At 33.9% G+C, this 21,729-nt stretch overlaps 1 protein-coding gene across 14 annotated transcripts in view; it reads right to left on the reverse strand.

The window, feature by feature from the left end:
• Positions 1-1,498: 1,498 nt before the first annotated feature.
• Positions 1,499-21,729, reverse strand: part of ARHGAP12 (Rho GTPase activating protein 12) — a 128,347-nt gene continuing 108,116 nt past the window's right edge. For all 14 annotated transcript variants that reach the window (XM_009245242.4, XM_063727268.1, XM_063727267.1 and 11 more), the window contains 10 exons: positions 21,593-21,674; positions 15,672-15,773; positions 13,033-13,131; positions 9,487-9,589; positions 7,927-8,043; positions 5,848-5,946; positions 4,430-4,507; positions 4,194-4,328; positions 3,850-3,952; positions 1,499-3,037 (listed from right to left, as the gene is read on the reverse strand). In XM_009245242.4, the coding sequence (XP_009243517.2) occupies positions 2,863-3,037; positions 3,850-3,952; positions 4,194-4,328; positions 4,430-4,507; positions 5,848-5,946; positions 7,927-8,043; positions 9,487-9,589; positions 13,033-13,131; positions 15,672-15,773; positions 21,593-21,674 (1,093 nt within the window). In that variant the 3' untranslated portion in view covers positions 1,499-2,862. The remainder of the gene's footprint in view (positions 3,038-3,849; positions 3,953-4,193; positions 4,329-4,429; positions 4,508-5,847; positions 5,947-7,926; positions 8,044-9,486; positions 9,590-13,032; positions 13,132-15,671; positions 15,774-21,592; positions 21,675-21,729) is intronic.

A 21,729-nucleotide genomic window follows, 5' to 3' on the forward strand; every position in this document is an offset into this window, starting at 1 on the left:
TGCCACCATGCTCAGCTAATTTTTTTTGAATTTTTAGTAAAGACAGGGTTTCACCATGTTGGCCAGGCTGGTCTCGAATCCCTGACCTCAAATGATTCGCCTGCCTTGGCCTCCCAAAGTGCTGGGATTACAGGCGTGAGCCACTGCGCCCGGCCCACTGCTATCTTAATGTTCAATATTGTGGGCTTGCAAAGAAGCGTAGAATGAAACTGAAATAGTAAAAAGGTCTCCATGTATCTGCATTAGTGGTGAGTTTTCACTTGTATGTAAGCAATGGCGTGCACACACACGTAGCACACACACACACATTTGTGTGTATATGTTATAAACACACATACAACCCATCTACCACTAAGTCCAAAGTTTCACGAAATTATTTCATTTGTGCTTTTCACATAAGGAAAAAAACAATTTATAGATTTGTCTCTATCTAAAATATAAACATCATTTTTTGGAGATTATTTAATAATTAACTTACTTTCTCCAGAGTAAAGGGTAAAATTTCTTATTTCTATAAAATTTAAATAAGTGTTTTTCTTCTAATTGGAATGTGACAATGTATTTAAATATACTTTCTTTTCTAAATCTGCAACTACCTTTTTCAATGACATTATGAAGGAAGACTTACTAACAAATAAAATTCCACTGATAATTTATTTCAGCTTTTAATATATTTTCTACTATAAAACCAAGCTATCAAGACAGGAAAATATTACTAGCTTTGTTATTACAAAAACAAGTGAGAATTTTTAATTCACAAAGGATGAAAACATAAGACATTTATCTCACTGTACACACAATATTACAATAAACTGATTAGCAGTAGACTAATAAAACATTTAAGACTACACACACACACACACACACACACACACACACACACACACACGTACGTACCTTGAAACAAGAAACACAGGACAATTTTAATCTTTGATATATGTTCATGAACACCAAGAGCAAGAACATCACTGATTTGAGTCTAATTGTTTTCCTGGTATACAATCACTATATAAGCAAGATCTAAAGCATATTGTGTTATTAAGGACATCTTTAGGCAAATATAAACATTCTGATTTAGGGCTTTTTCTCCCCACCCAAAACAATCTGCTTTAGCTATCAAGTAGTTTGGTTTGTTATCAATTTAACACGCTCACAACAACAAATACAGAATTTCTACCACAAAATTCAGGTGAGAGGTTTTTAGACAGCTCATACAAAAAAATACTTGTTCCCAAGGAAGGCAATCTGTAAATTATAAATGCAACCCTAAGAAAAAAAAATCCTGGTCACAAATCACTCGCTTTCAAATATTGATGGAGAAATAAAAAGTGTACGTTGTGGGTGGAGAAATGTTGGCATGGAAGAGAGGAGAAAAGGTATGAAATGAGGAAAGTGTTATTTGCCACAGGAAATATTGGATTCAGTTGATTTTTAAAAATGAGGTATAAGAGTATGCCAGTAAATGAAAAAACAAAAAAATTAGAAACCAAAATGCACATTTCCAATGGAAAAATCTCTAAACCTCTTATAGTTTTATTAGACATTTCATGTACAGAAGTTAATCTAGAAAAATACATTTTAAAAATCTTCAACAGACCATGCTCCCTGTAACAAAACCTTCCAAACCCTGTGTTTTATTATACAAAGCAATCTACATTAGTAGGTAAAAAGAAATTCTCCAATTTAGCAATGTCATTTTCCATCCAACATCCATCTAATTTACAGATGGGTTTCCACTATTCATACTGGAACTAGAATTCTGTAATAAATTTTTTCTACTGTTTTCTGTACATATTAAATAACCTAAAAGGTTCCTCTTGTAGTGCATATGCCATTTAGCAAGTCTATTCAGTATTTTTCCAGTACCATTCTCATTACAGTGATTTGCCTGTAAATGTAGTTAATATCTAAAAGTGCACACAGTTAACTTTCCCAAATAACGGACTATTTCTGGAGGAAACCTAATATTCACAGAAAAGATTACCAATAATATGATTAGAAATGTAGGGTTAGAATGTACTCTGAGACTATACAACACAATTATATACACAAGCTAAAGGACATTAAGTCTTTAGCCTATATTTACATAAAATAATGTGTGTTTCCACAGGGTCATACCAGTAACTCAGTATGGTACTAGATAGGATTGTTAGCTACAATTCAGTATAGCAAGACAGCCCTAAAATGCCCTGAACTGACTTAAGCTAACTAAAACTCCAGTATATCACAGTGTTTTAAGTAATATTAGTGTGCTGCCCAAATAAGCAACTAAGATATCCAGTAAGGATGCTGTGTAACACAGTAAAAGACAGCAAGCCTTCGTCAAGGGGTTATTTTGGGGTTATAATGAATTTTGGCACTTAAGACTGCCACTGCATGCAGAAACCCCGAAAAAGAAATATACAGGTTTCAAAATGGATATACTTCATTTTGTTTAAAATGCCCAAGAGCCTTTTCAACATAACTGATAGTAAGTATTGTTGTATCGGGTCATGAATCTTGAGAAGAAAGTACATTATCCAATTTCAGGGAAAAAAAATACAGTTTTCTTACCAAATTATCCAGTGTATATGACTGGTTAGAATCTTAAGTTTTGATTTTTACTGAAATTCAGAGTATGAAATGCAAACATTCAGGATAAAATGAATTCGTAATTACACGCAGTTATATCAACTTGCAACAAAGCAGCAAATATGAGGGCCTAACACACATCTTGACTCTCCCCTTCCCTTCTGATCCCTCAAAAAAAAAGTGCAAAATCAAAGAGTCACTGCTTGGTCCAAAAAATAAAATACATTGTGTATAAACATTTGAAATCTGATGGAATCCAGCTTCTATTCCACAGGTTGTCTTCAGTAAGAATCAACGTCCGAAGATGGAACTCAGTTCCAGAAGAATTAATTCTACAATCTGATTCTGGTACACAGTATGAACTGCTATATTACCAGTCTCTTTTTCTGGTTTTAATAGAGTGGGACCAAAAACAATTGCTATACTCTGATAGGTCATTCGATTTTTCTCTCCATTTTCTATAACTCTGAAGGGAAAAAAAGAAGTTGTTAAAAGAGAAAATAAGAGAGAGGGAAAATTCTTCAAATGGTATTATAAACCTAACAGTTTGCATTTTAAAAAGAGATGTAATACTTATTTTCCTAAGGTGATGCATAAACTATTTAACCAAGTAGAATTCTGTCTAAATGCCATGTGAAGCTTTCTTTTTGACAAACACAGCTGAAAGGTACAATTAAGCATACTCTAACAAACTTAAAATGTGTGATATTTTAGCTTAGTTTTTAAAATAGAACATTTAAGTATGAGTTACAATTCAGGTAACAATGACTGCTCCATTAAGTTGATGGGAAAAAAATCTCATTAGGGTGTGGAGATTAAACTTTCCATTTTACTCATTTTATGTTATTTCTTCAAAAAAAAACTCTCTCTAGCTGGGATTTTTTGTTTTAGTATTCTAGTGTACTTTCTATCAGATGAAAGAACTCGGTTATTAAAGTGGCTATGTAGTAACCTAGAACCATGACAGTAACTTAATACACTTCGATTAATATCCAATCTCATCTTCATATTAACCTTAGCAACAATTTCTGAACACCTACTATGTGCTAAGCATTACATAAATACTTCACATATAATACCTACTTTATTGTATTCTTCATAGCAAATCATTTACCCATGACAGACTGATACTAAAAGGAGCTGAGTAACTTTTTCAAGTTACAAAGACAGCAAATAGCATAGCTGGGATCCAAACTGGGTCTGAGTGACCCTGGCCCCACAGGCCTTCCTGCTTCCCCTTGTGCTATACCACATCCCATGACTGGGCAGTCCTCCTACCTTCTGAGATGTCGGAAAAGAATCTGCATTGTATCTTGGTTTGGCTTTGGCAACTGTCTGATTAGGTCCTTAACAGCAGCGACTCGCTGTCTTGGTTCTTGCTCTGAAAAAAGATAATAACCAGATATTTTACAGCAAATTCTTATGAAACTGAAAGCAATGTCACAGTTTGGAAGCTGATATTTGGTAATACACAGTGACATCTGGTGGTCACATTTAAAATGTTTGGAGTAAAACAATCTGTTGAAAATACTTGCTTAAAGTAAGATAAAAAAATTGGGTGGCTTAATCTGTGCAAAGAATTTTCAATATCTAGAAAAAACTGAGTAGAATTACATACTTACTAATTGCATTAACAAAATCATTAAAATGATTAAATGTAAAAAGAGGTTCTGGTAATTCTCGAAAAAACATTTTGAGGGCTCCAGTAATGACATGAATATCTTCCCATTTACTGTCATTCAAGTCCAATTTCTCATCTGAAAAACAGCAGGAATTGGACATTTTAAAAAATTACTTTAAGCCAGTTCAAAAAGTTATGAGTGATGCATCTGAATAACAACAGTAAATATAAGCTTACCGTGATTGACTGCAAACCTTAGTTTCTGGATCACTGCGAGGTTGCCACTTACTCTGTATATCCCATCAACGTCCAAACCTAAGAGACAATAATAATTTGTGTGTGTGTGTTTAAAGTACTTGTTTGCCTCTTCTGAACACGTTTGCATGTGTCAGAATTCTCACTCATTAGCATTAGCCTAAAATCAAATGGGCAAATATTCTTTTTCTCTAAATGGCTTCTGGTAGATGTTTGGCAGGGGAGAGAGATGGAGATTTGCTCTGAATTCTGTTTAATAAACAGCAGTAATTCTACTCTGCTCATCATATAGACTGTGAATCAGCTCAAGGAAATAGTTTCATTAATCTTAAAACACTAACAATTTCAAATTTCTGAAAACATCTGGGGATAATTCAAAATTAAAGGAAGTCAGCAGGTAAAATCAGCCCATGCATATTTTGCACATCATTTTATAATGTAAATGCACATATTGTAAAAACTTTATTGAAAGCATCTGTCATATTAAGTGTTTGTAATAAGTAAACTTAATATAACCACTAAATTAATGGTTCTATAAAAACAATACATAATTTGCTATAATTTATTATTTTCTTTTATATGTGAAACAGAATCATCTGAAATTCATACAATTAAGCCCCGAAATTTCAGGTATTCATTAAATGATAATAGTGTACAAATTTACTAAAGCACATTATCGAATGTACTATTCATTTAGCTTCAAATTAAGACAATAGTGTAGTATCCCTATTGCCATGTTGACAAGAAGAGTCAATGGGACAAGAGATCTGTAATTGGCAGAAATTACAAATTGAATTATGTGTTTTAATTGTACAAATTTTTTTTTCATGATATACAGAGATAAGTTAATGTGATTACAATATACTAATGTATATAAAACTAGTATAAATATTATAGCTATGTTTAAATTAACCACAATAGAAATTAGTTTGTCCTATTTTACAGAAAATGACATAAAAATTTTTATCTCATGAGACATTTGCGGTTGACTTAACCATTTAAAATGTCATCTGATTTTTAGAACAGAAGAAACTTAGTAAGTAAACAATCTCCTCAGATCTTATACACTGTCAAATTATTTCTTAAAAACAAGCTCAATTTCACAATCACTACCTTCTTCATTTTAAGCAAATGCTTAAATGAAATGGCTTCAAAGAATAGCATATACTTAATTAACTGTGAGTACCAAACATTCAGTAGATGCCTGGAGAGGTCTTAATTTGAAACAGGTGTAAACATGTAAGTGTTTTGTAAACAAAATTATTTTCTTAACATCTTAGGACTATAAGGAACTTTTGGTTGCATCACTCAAAATCATCAAAATTCTAGGAATTTTGATGGCAAAACAAGAAGCTGGTTTGCTTAATGTTAAAAAAAAAAAATCAAAATCCTTCTCTTACCATGTTCTTCAACATGTTCAATACATAACTTCACAAACTTTGGTACTGTGCCATTCTCTCTCTGACACAGATTAGCGAGATTGGATCCAAATACCTGATCTGAAAAAGATTTATTTTTAAAAAGTCAATCACCTTGCTGAAATTCAGTTCATGAAATGGCTAACCATTCAGAGTGCAACAGAAACATCCAATGTAACCAAATATTGTTTAACATGGCCCTATGCCTTATGCAATAGGCATCTTGCCTACTTCTTCATTTTCACTTCAAACAATTCGTTTCCAAACTCATACACACCCTTACTCACTCTTGCCTGAAAATTCTTTGTACTTTCTACTGCTTTTGCAGAAAGCAATTTTCCACCCAATTTGGCTCCTTCTTATCACTCCTGGTCTCAGCTAAAATGTCACCTACTTTAATAACCCCTCTGACCATCCTTACCTAAGAGAACCCAGTTCTAGACACATTCTATTTTATTACTGTGTTAGATTCACAGCATTTGTTACTATTTCACATTATCTTGTCTACTTCCCACTTGAGTATATGTTTCATGAGGGCGAGGACAAAGGACCATGTAGTTCCTGAACACCAACAGGTATTCATAGCACCTATGCTTGTGCCTAGCACTTAGTAAATACTTGATTATTTTTAAAACTATTAAAATAAGCATATGCCCGCCCATCACGTACCAACATTTGACTTCACAAAATACATTTCAAATACTCTTCGATTAATCTTTCAACCCAACAGTTTTGAAATTCCATATTAGTGGTAAACATTCAGGAAAACAAACAATTTGAAGTGATGAATAAGGACATAAAGTGACAACAGTTTATATTTCTCAGGGAAAAGGCCTGGTGAACAAATTAGCAACAGTTTCTATTCACTTATTTGCCAGGCTTTTTTTTTTTTTTAAGTTTTTAAAGACTCTAAACTCATCATACAAATTCATATGCTTTATTGGAGAGTACCTGTTATCCACAACTCTTAAAGTTGCTAATTTGAATTACTTAATTAGCTAGTCTCTTCCTAGAAGTCTTAAATACCTTTTTTTTTTCTTTTCTTCTTCTCAAGACAGTCTTTCTCTGTCACCCAGGCTGGAGGACAGTGGTGCAATCATAGCTGCACTGCAGCCTCTAATTCCTGTGTTCAAGCTATCCTCCCACTCAGCCTCCTAAGTAGCTAGGACTACAGGTGTGTGCCACCACACCCAACTAATTCTTTGTAGAGAGAGGGTCTCTCTATGTTACCCAATCTGGTCTTGAGGTCCTGGACTCAAGCAATCCTCCTGCCTCCCAAAGTGGGGGGTTTATAGATGTGAGCCACTGCACCTGGCCTTAAATACCTTCTTAATAAAATTTGCTTGCGTGTTTTAATGCAGATGCTTCACAAATAGACGGTCTCTGTTAGAAACTTCATAATAATCAGAGACAGAGATATACATTATAGACTATATTATCTTTACTTTTACTATTATTTACGAATAAATGCCATTGTTTTAAGTCAGGTATTAGAAAATTTTACCTTTGGAATTAAACACGCTCGTAAGAACTACATACACAAGTAATGTGATTTTTTTAAAGAATATTTTCCTATAAAAAAAGATTCTGTTAGTCCATTATAGTGCTTATAAATGAAATAACAAGCAAATAGTTAGAAAAAAACACCTTATGCTAATTTTTCAATTACTTTAAATGACAGCCAAAGGTAAAAACTATTTGTTCATTTTTCTTTCTTTCTATTGTTAGTGATATTCAAAATTTCTTATTTATTGTGATCTTTGCATCTCAAAACTAAACTTTTCATTGTCACAATTTCTAAAAGTCTGCCACCCATCACATCCATGTAGTTCCTCTGAAACAGGCTTTCTAAAAGTTTAGTTTGTTATTTATGTCTGTCCACTGCTTTAGTTAAAATAAACTTAAAAAAAAACTATTTTAATTACTTAATGTCTTTTAATCACTGTACTTGAATAAAGAATAATATTCTTACTGTTTGAAAATGTTTGTTTTTAATTTGAAACATTTTATTTATGATGTAGGCCAACATTCATTATTATCAACAATACTTCTCCTACCAACCTTTAATATAACCTTTTTCACGAACAGCTTGCAAAGTGGGGCGTCGTGTAAGAAACTTCTTTAAGTTTTTCTTGGTTTTTTTCTGTTCTGAAGAATCTATGCTAGATACTTTAAAGGCTTAAGACAAAAAGACAGGTAATAAGCATTTGTAAAAATGAAGTTTTTTTGATACAAGTTTTTCCAGCTAGCATGCAAAACATATTAACCTCATATCTCAAGATCACAGTACAATTCAGTTATTTTAACTTTAATGTGGTTTAAGGACAAGATGTGAAGAATTACATTAACACAGACCCCATTTCAAAGTTATAAACCAAACAAAACATTTCATTTTTATCACTAAAAACAGATGACAACTGTACCTTCTATGGTATATCTGCCAAGACATCCCTAATTTACTCTAACATATTCATTATTTCATAAATGATTAACTACTTATCTTTATTGATTCTCCATCAGTTTTAGAAGGTAAAATGACCACCAAAAAGTAAAAATAAATAAAATACACAACAAACAAAACAATCCCTATCTTCACTGAACAAGAAAACTGGAGATACACACAGATATATAGAGATATAAATATAGACATATAACCATCATAACTATTATACTTGTATTTTAAGCTAACTTTCATCATAATTATTTGTACTCTGAGCTACAAATGGGACTACAGGGAAAATGTCCTCCATTGCCTTTAGTCTTGATTTTTCTGTTATAGTAACAAAAATTCAAAAGGTATATTTCTTGAAAATAATTCTATTTGGGGAAAGTTGAGAGCACGAAGAATCTATAATATAGAATAAAAAATACTCACATTTTTATGTTAAATTGCTACCTGTTGACAATGTCATTAATAGGCCTAAAAGTTCATTAGAAATACAGAAAAGTAGTACTGATTTTCTAATCATTCAGTTAATATGAAGGCCAAAAAGTTCTCAGTTAAACATGTGGATTTGTTAAAATAGACTGAACAAAGTACCAAGTCACAAAGCTAACGGCCTATTTAAGCAATGTAATTCACAAGGGGCCAACATTAGAAAATGCTTTTCTTAAAGCTGCTGGCTTTTGCTATGCTCCTTTCTGTAGTAAGATCTGGAGATAGGAATGCATGCATTTGTTTACATGCACAGACACATCCTAGTCCAGAGACGGATGCCTGGTGTCCAGTAGGAAATTATGGTACATATTCCATGACTTTTGACTTCTTAAAAAGTATAAGATTCTATGTAGAATCTTAAACAGTAAGTACATATTTTTAAATCAATAAAGTTCAGCTTCCTAGAGGCCTCAACAGAAATGCACTATACCTCTTCTCTGAAAGTAGCGCAATACCTTAAAATTAATGTGATGCCATAGGATGCATACTACGAGGCTGAAAAACGACAATAATGAGTTAACAAGAAGAAAGAGCGCTGACACACTGAGACTGCACTTGGTTAACTGCACAGCCTTTTTGTAACATTGGACATTCCATTCAGCTTTTATATATGTATTTAAAACCTTCAAAAAGCTAAGAGAACAAGCACAAATCCTTAGCAAAATATGGAAAAGACAACTTACAACGAAGCTTTTTGGGATCCTTTTGTTCCTTTTCTTTATCATGCTTTTCTATTCCTGGTGAATCCGGTATCTCCTCTTCAATTCCTTCATCAGTTTCTACTGCCTATTGGTTAGATATTTCCCAAACACGTATTACACTTCTAGTATTACTATAGTTGGAATGGCATAATTCTCACAATGACTATGGTAAATGACTCTTCCAAACAATTTTAGGAAACCAATTAGTATACAGTATCTATGACTTAGATATTTGATACTTTTTTTCTCCCTAGATGGCATCAATTTTGATTTTTTTAAAAAAGAAATTATTGCTGAAAATTCACAGGATAATGGGTAAGTTTACACTGATGATGAGGCTATCTTGCCTCATTTTAATCAACTGTATATTAGTGACACTAACAGTTAAAAGGTTAAGGCTATAATCTATGGTGAAAAACACAATAGAGCTACATTCTCTGACAACAGTATAAGACTTCTACACATGGACCTGACAAGAGTATTACCTTGTAACAACAGGACAAGACTCATACTTCAGATTCATGGTTGTCAACTGAAAGAAATCCTAGAGCAGCCAGGGGTGGTGGCTCACACCTGTAATCCCAGCAAAGACTTTGGGAGGCCGAGGCAGGCGAATCACCTGAGGTTATGAGATTGAGACCAGCCTGGCCAACATCATGAAACCCCCCGCCTCTACTAAAAATACAAAAATTAGCCGGGCATGGTGGCACACGCCTGTAGTCCCAGCTACTTGGGAGGCTGAGGCAGGAGAATCGCGTGAACCTGGGAGGCAGAAGTTGCAGTGAGCCAAGACCACGCCATTGCAGTCTAGCCTGGGTAAGAGAGTTGAGACTCTGTCTCAAAAAAAAAAAAAAAAAGAAAGAAAGAAAAAAAAGAAAAGAAATCGTAGACCTCATCTATAACTAAGGTCGCTTGTACAGATTAAAGAATGACTGAGTTCTCAAAGCTAAAAACCTCTGCTCTGCCTTCACATGGAGATCTTTACTCCACCTGGAATTTATTTTTGTGGATGGTTTAAGGAAGGGTTTCAGTTTTTTCTTGGATTCCCAGCTGCACCGGCACCATCTGCTTCCTCTACAGTGCTCTATCTGGCATAGAGTGTCCACAGGTACGTGAGTCTGTTTCTAGGTTCTTTATTCTGTTTCACAGGTATGTATGCCTATCCCTGCACGGATACCACACTTTATTAATGAATATGGCTTTTTAAAGACTTGACATATGATAGTGCAAGTCTTTTTACTTTCTTCTTCAAGAGTGTCTTAGGTATTCTTAGCTTTTTGCATTTCTATATAAATTTTAGAATAAGCTTGTCAAGTTCTACCAGAAAAACTACTGGGATTTTAAATGAGATTCAAAAATCTCAAATCTATAAATCATTTGGAAGAAAATTATATCTTTACATTATTGAATCTTTAAACACATGAACAGAATATACTTCTCACTTAATTAGGTTTTCTTCAGTGTCTCTCAATAAAGAGTTGTAATTTTCCCTGCGAAGTTCTTGCACCTCTTGCTACATTTAGTCCTTGGTATCTTCTGACACTTTGGAAACAGTATGTATTTTAAAATTTCTTAATCAAAAATATAGGCCAGGTGCAGTGTCTCCACACCTGTAATCCCAGCACTTTGTGAGGCCAAGGCCGGCAGATCACTTGAGGTCAGGAATTCGAGACCAGCCGGGACAACATGGTGAAACCTCATCTCTACTAAAAATACAAAAACTTAGGCAGGTGTAGTGGTGGGTGCCTGTTATCCCAGCTACTTGGGAGGCTGAAACAGGAGAATCACTTGAACCCAGGAGACGGAGGTTGCTGTGAGCTGAGATCACGCCATTGCACTCCAGCCTGGGTGACAGAGCAAGACTGTCTCAAAAAAAGAAAGAAAGAAACGTGTGTGTGTGTAAATATATATATATATATATATATATATATATATATATATATATATATATATATATAAAAAACATCATCTCTCTTCACTTGGCTTATTCCCTGAGCCTGTAGGTCTCAATTAAAAAACAAAACAAAACAAAAATCCACTTTTTCTGCAAGGCCTTCCCTAACTAATACACTAGGTTTGCCCCTACTTAATCGGTGTTTTTATAGAATGCTGTACACCCCTACCATCATAACACTCATCACACTTCATTTTATTAACTGTTATCTGTCTTGAATAATCATCTGTCTGTGGCTATAATCTCAGCCTAGGAAAGTGCAGTATCTGACTGTGTGCTGCTATGTCCCCAGTGCATAAGGCATTCACATATTTGGTAAATGAATGCACGCATACTTGCCTTCAAGAGACAGTGAACAGACTACTGTGACTAGAGCTGAAAGTCCATATTGGGTAAAATAGAAAGTGCATTTTGAAAAGATAGATTGGGCCTACACCGTTGAATTTTAATGAATCACAGAAAGTTTCTGAGCAGTAGGGATTAGAAAATTGACATGAGGAAGTTTCATATGGCAATGGCATTAAGGATGAATCAGCGATAGGTGAGATTAAATAAGGAAAAAACTGTTTAGGAGGTTACTCTTATTTTGGTATTAAGATATAAAGGCCTGCCCTCATGGTTTCAGGAATAAACGGAAAAGAAAGGACAAGATTCAGAAACATCATGCAATATTACAAACTACAAACGAAGAATTTATATATAGCTTCATAACTAATTTGCTAGAAGAGGTGAAGTTCTCTTTTACTTTCCATCAGTAGTATCTTTCATTTCTGTCATTAATATAATATGATCCTCAATGAAGAGCCATGTCCCCATATGGTGAAAGGTGAAAAGGAGAATACAGAGTAAAAAAAGTACAAGCCAGGCACGGTGGTGCACACTCGTAGTCCCAGCTACTTGGCAGGCTGAATGGGAGGATCGCTGGAGCCCAGGAGTTCAAGGCTGCAGTGAGCTATGACTGTGCCACTACTCCAGCCTGGGTGATGGCGAGACCCTGTTTCAAAAAAAAAAAGTACAGCTCCCAGCTGCTTACTAACGTTCTTACTAACATACCTGCAGAATATGAACCCAGGATTCTTTTTGGTTGTTGTATATAAAGAAGAAGAAATATACTAGGAACACAAGGGTACTGAACAGCTTGGAGGGGGGTGGAAAAACTAGATTACTGTCACTAGAAAAGAAAAAGTGCTAATAAAGAGACTGCAGCTTCTTTCATTTCATAAGCTCGCCTCAGACTTCTTCCATCAAATAGTATTATTTCCAACTCATTCAGTTATTGAATAATACTATGTAGTAAGCACCATTTACCCCTTCTTTTTGAACTATTTCTTTTCAGCCAATGCCTGATGTGAACATTATTTCAAATCCACTGGTAGCAAACATCACATAAGTGAGAATGTTAAATCATTCACCAGCCCTGGGGAGCTGCTAAATTGACCATTGTTTTTTCCATCTCTGTCAAACATATAAAGTACCTTTTCACATATAGATTGCAATCTGGATATCGAATAAGCAATTAAAAAAAAAAGAAAAACAGCTCTGAAGTAAAAATTTTACCTAAGTCAAAGACATACCTGATTATTGATTGTACTACTAAGAACTTTAAACCAATCATTAATAACAGTGTCATTGTCAGACTGAATTAGCAGTTCTGTTCCTTGACGAGTTTTCAGCTTTAGAGAAAAGCAGGGAGAAAAAAAAAAAGTATGGTTGGTTTGTGCTTTCAGCAAAATACATGAATACCTTTAATTCAAAGTTAACAAAACCACCAAGAGTAGCTGCCATATATTATGTAAACGACGCAAGGTTAAAGTACTACACACCTATAGAATACCTTTTTGGTTTACAATAATATCAATTGAATAAAAAAACATAAAGTTGTTTCTCATAATAAATTTTCATAAAAATCTAATAATTTAGGATCCCAAACACCATCACACAAATGCCATAAAACCTGCTGAAACTAGTAGGTTTATCACTTAAAAATCCGTTCAAAGTGGTGCATTCTAAATTAGAATAAAGAAATAAAATCTATGACATTTTTACACAACCTGAGAAATTTTTTTCTCTCTGGCTAGAAAATACAGAAGAAAGAATACATAAAGACTTTCAATATTTCCTACTTTGCAGGTAAATATAATGGCTTAGTACAAAGAGCAGGCATAAATGTCACACCCCTTTTGGGCGGAAGTATTACTAAATTCAGTGTCAGATCATGAGCTGAAGCAAGAATACTATGTTTATTCTATATGAAGGCAATAACTAATTTATGTACAATCTCTGTTTTGCAAAGTTTCTTACACTTAAGTGAGGAAGAATTTTGATACGTTTGTGGAAAGCACTCCTCCCATTTTCCGATTAAAAACTGATTTTTTTTCCTGGAGGAAGATATGGCAATGCTTCCCAAACAACTTTCTGAAAGACATATTCCTCAAACATAGTTTCACAAATAATGTTTTAAAAAGGTACCCTCAAAAAATAAATTTTTGAAAAGGGTATATAATATTAACTTGGAAAATACTGGATTGAAGAAAACCTAACTAGATTCTCTCCTTCAAGATGTCGCAGGCTTTTGATATTCTAGAGTGCACTGTGATTTTCTAAGATAGAAATAAAATATACACTGCTTCCCAAAATTATTTGACCATGAAACCATTTTTATTCTTGATTTACCTTTTGAAGCTACAAGGCTAATTCAGGAAGTAGTGACTTCTTTCATGTACTTTTCTAGTGTTGGTCAAGCCAGTTTACCAATATTGAATGTGTACTGCACATAAGATACTCTGCTCTGTTATAGGTTCTTATTTAAAGGAAAAACACAGTCTCTCTACTTAAGGGAAAAAGAAAAAAAACTGTAATTATCTAATGAGAGAAATAATTGACAAATGATAACCCAAGTACACTAAAATAAATATTATTTTTAAATATTTATTTTTAAATAAATATTATTTTTAAATATTTATTTTTAAATAAATATTTATTGTTATAAATGAAGTAGCGTCATTGTTATGGTGATGCTTGTCATGAGTCTTGGAAGAAAGGGAGCATTTGGCACAGTGAGACTGGCATGGTTGGTGCTCGAGGCAGAACAATAAAGAGTAAAAATCAGACAAACCGGAAAACCTGGGCTCCACTTGGAAAACAGCAATTAAACCAATCTGTCTACACAACAAAACAGGAAAGGCCTGAGACATGAGACTACAAAAAGAGGCTGGGATCTGGAAGGCTGTCCACAAAATCAGTCTTGGATCTCTGTAACCACACCCTTCTGGAATGGGACAGATACTGTTGCTCTTCTGTCAATAGGCTGCCTCTCTTCCCACAACTCTGAATACTTGGCTAGCCCCCTGAACAGTCTTAACCAATGAATACTCTGAAAGTAATGTGTGACTTCCAAATCTAGGCCCTGAGAAGCCCTGCAGGTTCCACCCTCACCCTCTTGGAACCCTGAGGCCGTCACTTGATGCAGCCTGGGGTAGCTCCCTTGAGAATGAGAGATCTTGCAGACAAGGAGGCCTAGCCAACAGCTGGCACCAATACTAGCCATGAGGTCACTTTAGACCATCCAGTTCCAATCAAGCCACTAAACGACTGAAGCCTCATGAATAGTCCTAAGTGAGATTAGAAGAAAAACCACCCAGCTCAGCCCAGGCCAGGCTGAGCAAACAAAATGGTTCTTTTGTTAAACCACTAAGTTTTGAGGTGGTCTCTTATGCAGCAATAAGTAACTAATACAGATCATATATTACTGGGGAGGGTTTTAAAAGGTAAAATGGAAAGATTAAAAAAAAAAAAAAAGACTTTATTTTTCGGACCAGTTTTTGGTTCCAGCAAAATTGAGAAGATATAGAGATATCCCATACACCCCCTGCCCACCCCCACACACAGCCTCCCCATTATCAACATTCCCCTTAATTTACTTTTTAATATTAGATTTGGTAAGTAAAGGGAACCACATCCTTTTTATTATCGCTGGGAAAAGATAGGATTTGTGAAACAAAGGCTTGTAATATACAGTCTGAGTTCAAACAACTTATGCAAATAAAGCCGGTTTTTACACCAGTTTTTTCTTAAATTACAATACCATCTAACTTAATCACCAACTTTGCCTTAACTAGTCACAATGAAAGACTATTTCCCAAAATAGCTCAAAAAACAGAACTTCCAATTACTACAGTTTAGAATGTGTTATACTTAGAAAAAAATGTATTACCTCAAATACATTCTTTTTGCTGGATTTATCCTTTGAAGCCATCTCAATTGTTGCCCCCTTGAGGTCCACTGTGAACTCTGGTTTGGACTGATTACTGCCGAACTTCATTTTTGAAAAAGAAAAAAAACCTTCATGTGATACTCACATACATGTGTATTCAAAAATAATTAAGAACAATTTTATATTAACAATAAATCAAATAGATTTTCTCAAATTCTTCTTTTTCTCTATTATAAAGTAACAATTTCTACTTTAAAATTGAAAAATATCTAGAATATATGAATACACAATTCATAGAAAACAAAATAAAATGACTCAACTTCCATCATAATATAAAATATATATATATATAAAAAGCCAAACAAATATTTTTTTACCCATCAGAGTGGGAAAAATTTTTTTCAAAACTATGTTGGTGAGGCTATAGACTAAAAAGGCCTCACATGCAAGTGGGATATAAATTGGAACTACTCCTAGAAAAGAAAAACTGGTAATGCTATGTTTGCAAATTTACAAATGCATGTATACTTTGGCTTGGCAGTTCTGTATCTTGGAATTTATCCTACACTACACACGACTATGTAAAATGCTATGTACACAAAGGCAATACTCTTATATATGTAATAAACAGTATCAGGTAGATAACAAGTGCATTTTCCACCTAATAAACATTCTCTAAACCTGATTTTGTGCTTTCAAAAGTATTTCCTTATTGAGTAGTTACGCTGTTAACAACAACTTGTGGAAACAGAAAACACTAAGTCCCATGTTCTTTTATCTTTGTCAGAAACTAACTAGAGACAGATGCTATAAAGCTTCAGCAATTTAATGAAAGAATGGGAAGACAGTTATTACGGGTGGGTTCAGAAGTGCTTAGCTAGCTATTATATTTTGTTAACTAGATAAGGAAAAGATTAGCAAAAGTAGTAGAAAATTTATGTTAAATATACACTTACTCTGTACCTTGACATCTTTAAATTTGTTTAGTCTGTTAACTAAGAATAAAAAGTAACATTCCTATGGTATTGAAAAGTTTAAAGGTTTTAAAACCTCTAAAGTCTACTGAATTATAATCTAAAGATCATAAAAATCTGTTATAAATATTTCCTACAGAGAATTTCATTTGCTAAAATATTTTCAGCTCAAATTAACTTGTCATTAGAAATTATCTTACCCAACTTTGTGATAACTTATTCACTATTTGTAATCTCAGTAACTCTATTCGGGAGCTTCACATTTAAAATAGTTTGCCTCAACCTGTTCCCTTTTACATTTTTTTAGCTATCAGTGTGAACTTAAACAAAATTTAGGATTACATAAAATTTATTAGTGGAGTCAATGAAAATTTTGAGATATTACATGGAATTTATTTGTGGAATCATAATAAAAATCACAATAGAAATTGTAACTGTATTCTACAAAGTCTTTGCCTGAAGTACCATTGTCAATCAAAAGACAAATTAAACATAAAGCTATATGTTGGGCCTAACTTTCTGAGCAGAAATGATGTATTGCAAATGTTATCAAACTTGAACATACATTTAACAAAATGACAAAAATCAATTATTTAATTTATTGTCATTATACACGCTGTAGATGCGTAGCTCTAAGCTAAGATACAAATAAGCAACCAAATAAGATATAGCAATTAAATATAAATACAATGACATGACATGGAATGCTAAAAAAAAAAAACCAAAAAAAAGCAATCAGTACAGCTGGCAACATTTTGTTAGTTATTATTTTCCAAAATCTAGTCCCACTTTTCTCTACTGTAATCAACTTCCCCACCAATGTATTCATGGCAAAGAAAACAATTATTGTGGCAAAGGGCATGCAACAGGAACACATACAGTGACAGCTGAAACAGGATCAGACTTTACATATGCAACAGCAGGCCGACGACGGACAGAGTTTTTCCAAGAAGAAAGCAGCGAAAGCAAGAGCTCAGAGACTGAGCCTTGTTGGCAGAAGAACTTGATGGAAAAGGGAAGAAAATGATGATGTCATAACAATGCACAACAGCAAAATGACACACAAGAAAAAAGCATAATGGAACCAGACAAGACAAAGATACAATTCTATATGCAGACATACAACATAAGCAAAGCTCAACTTCCAAATAACTTTGCAAAGGTCCTAGAATTTATCCTGATGATTATTATATAAATTTATGTTTCATTTTTAAGATGAATGCTTTATAGAATTTATCTTAAACAGACTTGTGTTAGCCATTGGGAGGAATCATGTCAGGCCCTTCACGATCTTGATTAGACCCTGTCCAAAATCCCCTAGCTTCCTCCTCGTTACCTGTCGAGTAGTATCTTCTGGTGTCCCTTTCCAAGTCATCTGTTGGGAGTAGCCCTACCATCTAGCCTGCCTTTCCCTTCCTCTAGGACACTGATACTTCCTCTAGGAGACAGGGAATTTTGTCCTCTGGGGGACATCTGGTAACGTTTGGAAATATTTTTAGTTGTCACAACTAGAGGCGGGGTGCCAGTCATCTGCTAAACACCCTACCATGCACAGGACAGCCCCCACCGACAACAAATAATTATCTGGCCCAAAAGAGTGACTATTTTTAGAAATATGAAAGCATGTACAAACGAATGTTTGAATAACTACCAATATTTATGGGTTGATTTTTTAAATGCTCAAGGAATATGATGAATAATAACTGAAAAGAAGCACAACATATGTCATGTCACACTGAACCTGTTCACTTGTCAGTCTTCCCCACTACTACGTAAGCTTTGAAGCCAGGGACCATGTTATTTCTTTCTAAACCCAAAGCTTAACAATGCCCAGAACACAGCAGGCTTTTAGGTCTGTTGAACAAACAAACAAACATACAGACATACATTTCTGAGGTGAAATGAGGTGAGAAAAAAACAAATACAAGTTTATGTTACTGATATAGCAATCCAGTGGATAACTGTTTTCCAGAAAACCAGTGGAAGGTATCTGTCCTAGAGGAGAAGAAAAGGCTCACTAGATTTTTGGATGAGACAGCACCAATGTAAAATATTTCTTATAAAGTGGAATTGCATGAAGCCTACGTGCATTTCATTTACTCAATTTTAACCATCCACTCTCTGCCAAAAAAAAAAAAATCAATACGAACCATGAATAATTTTTTAAAAATAGAACTTTGAATAGCGTGGGTGACTGTGCTCAGCGTTCCATCAATGAGTACATGCCCTGGAGTGAGTACAAGATTTGAACCTGCTATTTCCTCAAGCGGCTCTCAAGTTTTTGTACTAAGTGTGAATCTAATTTTTAAAGAACTATATAGATTTCTCCTATAATGTGGCCCCTTAATATAAGCCATTCAAACTCAACTGAAGGAAAAGCTATTCCTTCTAACACCAAAGGAAATACGGGCTCTGCTAGAGATCAGCTTCTGTATAGCATCTTCCTAACGAATATTCAAGGAAAGTTTTCACTTGAGGTGACTGTTGGTTTTTTGGCTTACATTTTAGCCTTAGAATCTTATCCTCAGGTAAGATGTGATTCTGCTGTATAAAGAGAATATATTTTACCTATAACAGATCTAGTTGGTGATTCAACTAGAATTCAACAAAGCTAGAATTCTTTAACATTCCTTTCAATAATCTCAATTCCAGAGTTAAAGAGCATCTTGTATGTTTCTCTAAATTTTGATATTTATGATTATTGGGTCATAATACATTATACACACTTACATGATTTTTAAATAATCTTACTTCCTTTCACTTAGCCATTCAAATTAGTTCTCGTTCCCTTAAATATGTAGCAATGGGGAAAACAAAACAGTCTGAGGTTTTAAAATTAGCCATAAAATACAAATTAAGAATTGACTGTACAACCAAGCATTTTACTACATCTTTAATCGTTTAGTCTTTACTGAGACTATAAAATGGTGTGGTTATGTTTTTTAAAATTATACCTATCTGAAATGATTATATTAATACTATATCAATAGTAATAAGATGTCATTTGAAAGGTAAAAACTAAAATAGTGATACCCTGTAATTAAAAATTCATTGAGAATTCTAAAATTTCAAATTGGCTAGCTCAGTAAATTTTAAACTATGTTTCGGCTATTGCCACATGGTAACAAAGTAATACAACCTTGGCTGATAAACAGAAATACCTCACCTCCTTTGTCAGTATTAGTTTTAATCATGAGTACTGAATCGTGTAAGATCTTCTACAGTGAAAACTTTAAATAAAAAAAAAAAATGTAACCATCCTGTACTAATGATTATGTACTGGAAGGTACTCATTTAACATCTTTAAATTCAAAATAAGTTTTCATTTCATCTAAATCACATACAAACCTGCCGACCTACAGGATGCTCTGTCTACTGGCTTCATCTGTTCCTGCTACAACCTTCAATCTTTAAGTATCAGTAATTATCAAATAAGTGAACACTATCCAGCTTTCTTCAGATTCTTTTAAAAATGACTTATTAATCTCTTATTGCTTCTCCATTCCTTTTCTTTCATCCATTTTCTTCACTCAATTTGAAATAAAAGTTGAGCCGTAAATAGGAAGAAAGAAACAATTACACAGTCCTCTAGAAATGCATTAACATAAAAGAGCCCCACACGTTTCACCTTGAGCAAAAGGAGAAAGACGTAATTATCCATTTACTTTAAGATATATCAAACCAAAATTTCAACCCTTTCACAGGTCATTTCCACTGGAATGGCTAAACAGGGAGCCAATTAAAAGATAAGTAAAACAAAACAGAAGAAACGATCTAGAATGTTCACATCTGTGCTCAATTCATGTGGATTTTTAGGTTTTCTCATCAGAGAAGCTGAGGACTAATGTGTTCTGTGCCATTTGGGGTTCAGAACCATGTTGCATGGCTGCATTATAAATGTGGATGACTAAAATTTGCTTAAATTTTATAAATGGACTTTTCTTTCATCAAACATAAGATCCATAGGTTTTGTATTAATTTTAAAGAAACCCATTAATTGTAATAAAACATTGGTTACGGTAGAATATGAGGTAGACCAAATACATTTACAATAATTTCATTTTAAATTTTACTTGAGCATTAGCACTTCAAACTCAATTACCAAAAACTTTTAGAAATAGCCAGAGCATGGATTCTAGAGCCAAAAAGCCAAAGTTCTAAACCCATATCTGCCACTTGGTAGCTGTAAGACCTTGAACGAATTATTATATTTAACTGTTTTATACCTCATTTTCTCATCTATGATGGGGGAAGGGCGAAATCAGAGCAATAGCTATCCCAGCGTTAAGGAGACAATATATACACAATCCTCTGCACTGATAACATATGTGGGATACATAATGAGCATTCAAAAAATGTAGCTATTGTATGTCACAAATTATAATTTTTAATGTTTGCATTACAAATAACTGAAGAGTAGAGTAATGATAGTAAGCACTCAAATATATAAAAAGCTTCAAAATCCCACAAGTAATGGTGACATTTCTTTTTCTTTTGAAAGCTGGCTGACAATCCTGACACTGACACCTGAATCACTGATTTGTAACCAATGGTCAGATCACAATTCAAGATACAGCCTGCCATATTACTGCTTATTTTCTGACTAAATATCTGAAATAGCAGAGTCACAAACACAGCAAAGCTTTAACATCCTGAAAATGAATCAAGAAATGTATTTGCTCTATAATGCCCAAGTAATAAGCCCACTTTTCAGTTGAATGGATAAAACAGAATCTGTTGATTTTAATAACACCACTAATTAGACTGTCCTACTTAGTCCCCTTTTTCTCTCATAAGTTAAAATGAATCTTTAAGAAGATTTTATTTATTTTTATTTGCACACTAGCTGTAAATAAAAGGACTCTGGAAATTACCTCCTGAAATTCAGGTACAATACTATTCACATAATTTAAATGTATAAAATCTCCAAAGAGAAGAAATACTTACCCAACTTGTGCTACTTCCTTGAGTTTTGGTAAAAAGTAAAGATGAACCCTGCAACACCGCCCAAGAAGACAACCAGTTCTTTCTGTAATTATAAAGATGACCGATTAAAGCTCCAATCTCGAGTTCTTTCAGCCAAA

Source organism: Pongo abelii, chromosome 8 (genome assembly GCF_028885655.2).
Source record: "Pongo abelii isolate AG06213 chromosome 8, NHGRI_mPonAbe1-v2.0_pri, whole genome shotgun sequence".
Lineage (NCBI taxonomy): Eukaryota > Metazoa > Chordata > Mammalia > Primates > Hominidae > Pongo > Pongo abelii.